Source organism: Triticum urartu, chromosome 7A (genome assembly GCF_056163025.1).
Source record: "Triticum urartu cultivar PI428250 chromosome 7A, HENAU_Tu73, whole genome shotgun sequence".
Lineage (NCBI taxonomy): Eukaryota > Viridiplantae > Streptophyta > Magnoliopsida > Poales > Poaceae > Triticum > Triticum urartu.
This window is the reverse complement of record NC_141879.1, coordinates 397,332,917-397,342,242: the sequence shown is the minus strand read 5'-3', so window position 1 is coordinate 397,342,242 and position 9,326 is coordinate 397,332,917. Positions and strand designations below refer to the sequence as shown.

General features: G+C 43.1%; 1 protein-coding gene across 1 annotated transcript; it reads right to left on the bottom strand.

Annotated features, from left to right (window-relative positions):
* Positions 1-514: 514 nt before the first annotated feature.
* PCFS4 (PCF11P-similar protein 4) lies at positions 515-8,705 on the bottom strand. The gene is made up of 7 exons (XM_048687413.2): positions 8,288-8,705; positions 6,935-7,300; positions 6,652-6,765; positions 3,885-4,502; positions 1,966-2,904; positions 1,326-1,857; positions 515-746 (listed from the first exon to the last, which is right to left on the bottom strand). Exons 1-6 carry the CDS (start codon positions 8,531-8,533, stop codon positions 1,339-1,341), a joined length of 2,802 nt encoding a protein of 933 aa, XP_048543370.1. The 5' UTR covers positions 8,534-8,705; the 3' UTR covers positions 515-746; positions 1,326-1,338.
* Positions 8,706-9,326: the final 621 nt, after the last annotated feature.

Genomic DNA, 9,326 nt, shown 5'->3' with positions numbered 1-9,326 from the left:
CAAGGTGTGTGTTAATATAGCAATGCAGATGTGCTATTTTGGCTATATTATACTAACCTCATTAGTTTCATGTGCCTTCTGTTTATCATATTAGTTAGAATTACTATATCATGACGGGATCCTTTTTCTCCATGCACGGGAAGTACTTAACTTCCTCTTTGCAGAATTGACATGCTACGTATTACATGCAACAGGAGATTTATTTCTCAAGGTTAACGCACGTGCACACTTACTAGTTATACAAGCGACCAAGAATTTATTGTCACACACTGTTACAATGCAGAGACGTGCAAAGAAAGACAAACCAAAGAAAACAACAGCAACATCTTGCTCATCTATTAGTATAGGAGAGCTGTTGACGGATGCCTTGATTCATTCGTCCTGGGTTTTCTCGGAAGTTACCAGCACTCGTGGGCTGACATTGTCCTGCATATGAGATTGCAGAGAGGAAGGGGACAAGAAAAGGGCAGGAGCATGTTTGTTTCGCCTAGATTAAGAGGGTTCCATATATTAATGTAAAAGCAGCGCAGGCGACAACTGTGGCGACTGCAGAGCAAGTTACTCATGCTCCATCACTAAAACACAAGTATTTTACAATTTTACACTACTATTGTCACATTAACATCTATTCAAACTGTTGCCAGGAAAGGGGGGAAACTAAGCATACCAAAATCTGATTTCTCCAGTAATTTTACATGTCTTGTCTAGCCGCAACCAAAGAAACTGAAATAATGGGACAAGGGTTCCTGCAATCAACAAATCAACATAGTTACCTCTTTGAACGACGTCTTCTATGGAATCTTATCATGCCATGAGTTATATGAGAACGTCCTAAGATCTAGGTTATGAAGCAGGCTAACAATGAATAGTACCATGGAAGTGACAGAAACACTCAAAGATATTAAGAATCACAACCCTTCAAACACAACAGAAAGAATGTCCCCAACCAAAAGGAAGCAGTATTTGATGAACTAATATTGCTACAAAGCATGTATATGCACAGAAGCAGTATTTGATCAACTAATATTGCTACAGAGCATGTATATTGCATGTAAATCAACTATCAACTAAGAGTGAGATAACAAAGGAGTATCACATTCAGCGTTATTGTCTAGCTCCTCTAGGTCACGTATAATAAAAATATAACCACAGCTGAATGTGTATTAGAATACAGGACAAATTACGCTCTCAGTTCCTTGTATAGAAGGCAAAAAATATGGTCTCGAATATAGTATAGTCAAGTTGCAAGGTCAGGGTTGTATGGTATGTTCTCCAAATCATTTTTTGCATTTTTGGTCGCAGCATGAAATTGCACAGATACTCACCAGCTAGGCCCACCTAAGAAATATTACTGGGGCCAGATCGACATTTGGAATGGACAATAGGCCCCAAATGCGACCTCTGGAGACCAACAATATTACCATCAGGTGCATTCATGTAAACTGCACCTTTGTACATCCACTCTTCAGTTTCATCGCTGTAGAAATCCTCAAATGGCTCTTGACATAAAGCACATGTTGTTTGGTTTTCATCGGCAGGAACAGCCATTTCTTTCTCTTTATTTCTGTCAGGGATTGGTTCCGTGAGCTCGAAAGAAGGAACACCATCATTTCCTACCGTTTCTGCTGCTCTTAACCATTCCCCCACAGTGACAAAATATTTACGTGAAGATTGCTTGCGATTTTTGGAATTTCTGTTTTTCGTAACATGCCAATCCATATGAGCACGGTGCTCTTCCTGGCATTTAAAACGAAGGCCACACGTTTTGCATTGCCTGTGGAGATCCTGATACAGAGCATTAATGACAGACTCGTTCCGCACCTTGAGGTCTACATTGAAGTCAACTCCAACAGAGTCCTAAATGAACATGTATACATATACAATAAAAATCATTGTATTAACTGCATAACAAAATAATATTAGATAGCTGTAACGTAATAAGATGCACACATGCATGAGAAGTACCTGAGGTTGACTAGAAGGCTCCAGTGTAATTACACCATGATTCATAAGGTTACTTAAAATTCCAGAGAAATATGTTGTAGGCCCACCAACTTGTGATGAAGATGGACCCATCTGCAACGAAGCAGGAGGTAGGCCACGATGTAATGGAGGCAGAGCAAAACTAGACACTGACGACACACCATAGGGTTGCACAGTAGGTGTTACAGAAAAGGTGTTTGGTAGAGGTGTAACTGGTGGTACTGCTGCACTACCTCCTTGTCCTTGGAATGGATTTTGGGGGGGAGCTATAGGCATGCTGGGGGCAAAGCTTCTAAATGCCTCCGGAGGATGGGAATGGGAATGAGGATGAAACTGTGGCACATCATGAGGCTGAGATTGATTTCCAAAATTTGTACCTTGATTTTGTTGACTCGATGACAACAAATCTGGGTGCTGGTATGGTGGTTGAGCTAAGTTACCGGTACTTACAGTTTTCCGATCCAATGCATCATATAGATGCCGAGGAACAAATACAGATGAATTGACTCCATGCCTGATAAATGGCCTAACTTCAAGACTATCTGTTGCACCTCTAATATCTTTTGTATTATGTGGTGGTTGACTATGATGATGAAGAGGCCATTCTATGGGAGCAGGAGCAGGCGAGGACCTATTAGTCAAGGGTAAGTCTACATGCATAGCATCATATGGACCACCAGTGGCCAACATCTTGACAGGCATTTCAACATCAGTGGGCAGTGCCAACCTATTCAGTGTTGATGAAGGTTGAGGTGCTTGTATTCGCAAAGGCAGGCCATTAGTCTGCTGCCACGGTGGAGCTGACATAGCAAGAATTCTTCCAGGATCAAGGGTATTCTCAGAACTATGGTACTCTGAAATAGCTCCATTTTGCAGACCAAAATTGCCTGGATATCTCCTACTAGTGGCTATGTCAACATGCTGCAAAAAAGACCAACGCTAAGTCAACAGGTAGTAAAGCGGGTCCACCTCAATACAACATTAGCTTATAAGTTGAACTGATAAAGGATTAAATATTGATAAGTTGCATTTAAACATTATGGCAATGGAGTAATATATTCCAGGACTGCACCATCCTTGCTACTGGTTTCTCTGAAGTCAAAACTGAACACTGTCCAAGAGAATCAAATGAGGTAGCCCATGACACTGCTAAAAGTTGTTTCCTTTCTCTTGAAACTAGTGTTTGGGATGAAGACCCTACTGGTTGCACTATGCCCATGATGATAAACGACATAACTCCATTTTGAGAAGCAATAAAGATAGCCACAAGGCATTCCCTCAAAAAAAAGTGCACTATTCAGAATTCAAACTTCAGAAGGCTACTTTGGAATCTACTACGCATGGTGTATGCACTCCTGAGTGTTAAAAAACTTGTTTGCAGACAGAATATATGCATTTCCATAGCATTCAAGTTCCAAAACCCAAATGAAGAAGTGCTGAAGTGGAAAGTCTGTTTTGTTCAAGTGATCCCTAACATTGTATGCAGGTAGTGAAGATGCATATGGACAAATATGTAGCCCATCAAAAGGAAAAGAATCACCATGAAAGAAAACATATAAGCCATACGAGACAGATACCCTTTTCAGTCATAAAATGTAACAACAATATCTTCGTACATAATTAGATTAGCTGCCAGAAATCTATGATTTGTTGCAAAGAATACTTCCACAAAACATAACTGTATAATTAATCAAATTTACAAACACACAAATAAAAATTGCTGATCTAGGTTGTATAAAACTGTCATCATGATAAAGTGAAAAACAAATTATATCTCAAAGCAGGGGTTAAAAGATCAATAGAAGAAAAATCATCGAAAAAGGAGAAGTGATAGAAGGTATGAGAAGTGTTGTGTCGATGTTACTATTCATTGTAATAAAAAAAAGGTCAGACAAGCGTACACCAGTCCTGTCTTCGAGATTTAGTGCTGGTCGAGGAGCCTGGCTTCGCCAGCTGCGCATCCCAATATCAGAATCCAGCTGCCCAGTGTTTGGCCCAGGAAATCCAGCTCTCAAAGTTTCAGAGGAAGGTAAAGACAGAATGTTGTTTCTATTTCGGGACAAAGTTGGACGCATATCCTCCCAAGTATACTCCTCTTCCTCTGAAGTGAGCCATTTTTGTGCACTGGATCTACTTGCCATGCCATTTGATTCTAGCCGTTGCATCTTGGGAAGCCTATCATCAGCATCATTGCCTTGAGAATTTCCGTAGGCATCAATAAGTTCTCTTGCACTTTGTTTCCTATATTCTTCATCAAGCGTGCTCATCGAAGGCCGTTGTGCACTATCCTCAAAAGCATGTTGCCATTCAAACCAACCATTTCTATCAGGCAATCTTCTAGGATCATGCCCCAATACAGAATGAGACAGCTGCGGCATCTCTAGTGGTCTTTTTGGGGATGCATTCCTAGGGAGCACATCAGGAGGTGGTGATCTGGACATATCTCTTCTTATCAATCCAATACGTGATTGAAATGTTTCTTGTTGATCAGGATTTTCAGTATACAGTATCATAGATCTCTGTCCATATGATTCCAGGAAAGATTATAAGCAACACTTGCGTTATAAGTAGAAATGACATGCTACATTGTAAGTTATAAAACTGAAAGGGTCAAATGCATTCTGAAATATATGGATACCATTTCATCTAAATAAATCTGAAGGACCTTGCATTCTCTTGATGGAAGACATCTAGCTAATACTGAAAATGAGCTGTATCAACCCAGCAACAAGAAATGGTAATAGGCTAGGAGCTATCAGAACTTCAGATGACCTAGAACAGAGGAAGAGTTTACAAATAGAAATAGCACATGATTGTCATCTCAAATAAATGTATTAGCCCCTAGGAAAATCTATAAAAGAAACAGTCTCCTTGTGTCTACCAATGAAGGAGCACAATCAGACTACTGCCGGGTCAGTAAGCAGTATGTACGTAACTAGCCTAAAGCAGGTATTCTGCTAGACTACTAAAAATGAAAAAAATATATATACCAGCACACCAAGATGCTGTCATCAGGGTTAGCCTGCTCCTAGCCCTTGGGAGTTGGAGCCACAACTGCGCTCAGACAAGCTCCTCCCAGCTGCCAGCAATGGCCCTCGTCAATATTTGTTGTGACCCAAATCATGATTTGAGTTCTGGTGCATGTTTGTTAGGAGGTTTTTTGTACTTCTCATTATTGCGTAGAGATCACCAAGGGAGATTGAACTAGGAGGTGAGAGAGCAAATGTAGCACCCACCGCAATCGTCACCAACTCAAATACTTCCAGTGGTATCAGGAAAGTAACATCATACCTTTAGCCCATCGACATCACCATGGATCCTACGCCAACACCCGAAATGCCAATTGGACCAATGACTAGAGCACGGGCCCGGCCCATGGAATCCGAGGTGAATTCACTCCTCTTCGAACTTCCTATGCCTTCCCATGAGACATGGCTACTACCTACAACCGGGACTCTATGCATACTCAGGTACCAAGGAATTGACCATGAAGAAGCGAGGGGAGAAGGCCAAGTCATAGTGGAGGAGAAGCGAGGAGACAAGGAAGAAATGCAGCCGAAACTATAGCGGCCAAACGTCCGGACGACTGCGGCCTCCAACGCGGACGTCCGACCTGACCCAGGACAATCCAGCTTCCAGCCCGCACGTCCGGCTCCTAGAGATCGCTCCATGCCCGACCACACCAGCTGGAGCAACGCCTGCATCAGCGGACAGACTATCCGCCATCCAACCCAGACGTCCGACCCCTGCCTGCGTGCAACTCAGGCCAAGAGGTCATGTACCCCTCTCCTACCACCCTCCTTTGCCCCTACACTATATACTGTACCCTGGACTCCCATTAGGGTTAGCAAAGCATATAACTAGACCTTGAGAGAGCTTTGGTCATCATATCTCCTCCTAGCCTCCCAAGGTATCCTAAGGGAGAAGGATTCACCAATTGGAGCACCAAGGCCTCCTTTCCCACTAGGATTTGGAGAAGAACGTCTCTCAAGGCCCCACCTCTCTTAGATGTTTTGGAAGAGCTTTTACTTCCTACTTGTTGCTTGTGGATCCTAAGGGAGAAGGATTCACCAACTGTTTGGGTGTTTGTAAAGTACATGTGTGATGAAACTTGTTCAATCTAGTTTATCCTCTTGTGTTTCTTGAGCTATTTCTGTTTTCTCCCCTTGCTGTGAAGATTGAGCATCAAATAAGGCTTTGCCCCACATCATATGCTCTCCTACACAAGAACTTGGAATGATGAGACTGTATGTGGGGTGCTTGACTGCTTGTAATGCTTTGCTTATGACCTTGATGGCTCGGTTTACACTGTTATGCTACCAAAATTTATAATAATGTAAGTTGGAAGCCCCAACATACTCGGTTATGTGGATTTCCAAGACAAGGCAGGTGATATGTTGCATACCTAAGAAGGGTGAAAAATGCAAAAGGTCTGACTTGCAAGTTGCTACCACCAAGTACTCCGCTACTGACAATACGATTTAATTTGTGCAATTTAGTTATGGATGAAAGCATGGAAGCACTACCAACTACTCAAAATGAGAAGAGTACAACTTCTCTAGTTCATACACAGAGAACGGCTCCTAGGTTTGGAAGCCAGGCTAGGAGTAGAACACAAAGGAAAAGATATGACAAAAGGAGCAAAAGGGCAGATGGAATACTGAATACCTGGAGCTTTGAAGAAGTGGAAGGAAATCCCCGCAAACTATTTGTTGTTAACCCATTAATATGATCCTCCGCCACGTCAAGCATTTGCCTGCCTCGAGTTGCTAGCTGATCCACCTGATTATTAAAAATTACTGACTTCAACAATTTTAATTTTGATCTGCAACAAGCCTCAAAGGTTGCCAGCCACAGAGGATAACAAGAACATACTTGAATTCCAAAAATTACACCCAACTATTGGCCATTATTGAACTGTCCCATTTAACGGATATAACAATATTCTTACCTTGGTACCATTCTTGAGTTGGTGTTGCGCTTCTAGATACTTTGGATTTACATGGATGCCATGAGATGGCCTAGGAGATAACGACTCTGGCTGTCGCGGAATAGTCGTTGTGGCAGGACGCTTATTCTCTGAAGGAGAAAACTGAAGCTCATCCTCGATCCCTTGAAGGACAGAAGAAGGGAACACTTGCGACCAGGTACGGAAGAGGTGTCGCATTGCAGGATGCTGTTTGGGATGAACTTCCCTGTATGCAAAACAAAATACCTTCTGCAATCGAGTGGCAAAGTCCTCTACATATTCTCTTCCTATGTTCTTCACGATACTATCTAGCAGATACAAAGATGGCAATTTCTGCTCGACTGGCACCTGCAAGAACATTGCAGAATGATGCCTATCATGCAAACAAACCTTAGGTGTAGAGATAATTGATAGAAGCAAGCATGTGAAATAAAAATTCTACCAGGATTAACTCTCATATTTTTCCATCTATAACTGCATAATGCCCTCTTCAGAAAAGAAAAAGGAAACATTGTTCTATCACCAAACATAAATAGACAAAATCATATCTGCCAAGTAACATCTAATTAGTTCACATCCAATCCAGTAATCCCCATAGTTTTAAAATACTATTCCCTAACACTTCCACTTCAGGCTGCAATCCTATTTTACAAGTTGACGACAACAGGACATCTGAACAGAATATAGTACCCCAGAAAACCAGCTTTCATCATAACTAACTGTCTCCACTGCTAATTTTATTCAGTTTCACCCTATCAAAAGTTCCTAGCCAAAATAGCAGTTGCCGTATCTGGCAACCAAATTATGCAACCGCAATGCCTATGCACAAGGTGGGTTTCAACCACATTACCAACTATGCACCCTATATCAGAAAAATAATACAGTATTAAGAATAGACAGAGCAAATTAGATCACAGTGTATACAACTCAAATTGCATTTATTTGCTTCAAAACTCCTAAATCCAAGTCACTGTGATTACTAAATTCTAGCTGTCGAATTTGTAACCAGCAACGTATCTACAAACAGTAACTCTGAGATTGCACACTACATGAGCACCAACGCATCTAAATGTTTCGCATGAAAATGCAGTGAACACACTATTCTAGGGACAAAGGGTGTGTAAAGGACATCAAGCCCAAACTTTAACAGTAGTTTCACGAAACTTCTCAACTTTGAGCAAACCCTAGCACCAGCGGAAATCTACAAGTAAGCATCGGCCGAATAAGCACAGCAAGCAGCTCCTCATGCAGACCTAGCCCTCAAATCCCAAGCCTTTCTTTCTCAAAATACAACATGACCGCCCTCGGGAAAAGCATGGAAGGGAGAGCAACCACCTCAAGGATGCGGGCGCAGATGACGTCGGCGATGCCCCTGGCGGCGAGCGCGGCGTGCTGGCCCGCGATGATGGTAAGCTCGGTGATGATGGGCTTGCAGTTGAAGGTGAGCTCGGCGAGGGCCTCCTTGTAGACGCCCACCACCGCGGCCGCCCCCGGCTCCTCTCCCGCCTCCTCCCGCAGCCGCGCGCGGAACCGCTCCACGACCTGGCCCACGACTGGGGCCGCCGCAGCGGCGGAGGCCATAGGGAGATCTAGGGTTTCGGGGGAAAGGGCGGCGTGGGCTAGGGTTTGGGAAGATGGCGACGAGGAGGCATGCGGAAGCGAAGCAAAGCCAAGCCAAGCCGGGAAGGAGTTGGATTGATTTGGGATTTGTAACACGGGACGATCGTCTGATCCTTTTCCCGATCGTCTTCGACCTGCCGTAATTTAATCCCGAGTAAGAGCAATGTTTGCTCCCAAGCTAGCCCCACCAAAAGTTTGGAAATAAGCGCATGATCATTTTTTTGGCGAATTGACGATCTCTATTTTCATTTCAGTATTAAAAATATCAAAAGTCTCCCTAAAAAATAATCAAACGTCATAATGGCTCAACCTACTATTCTTCCCACTTATCATGATGGCTCAACCGATCGATCCTCCTCCCTCCCCACCCCTCCATCCCCACGCGAAAATAATTCACATATGCACGAGGGCACAACCCGGAAAAAAAGAAACTTCAGCAACCCATGCACACACTTCTGAATCTTGCCCCAACCCCTCGGCCTCGATCCCATCTCTCATCTAAAATTTATTGTCGCCAATGTGCTCCCACCCGATCTCATCTCCATTTCAAAATTTATTGATGTCATTGTGCTTCCAGCCGACTCCACTCGCGTCCTACATACATCATCGTCCATGGCAGCCATGAAGACCATAGCGGCGGAGAAATAGTCATAATCCACCAGCGTCGTCGCCTAATTGTAGGGGAACCTGTCCACAACCTTTGTAACGATCCGAGACCGACGCTCTGGATGCCTTTCATGTTTTTGGGTTAGCC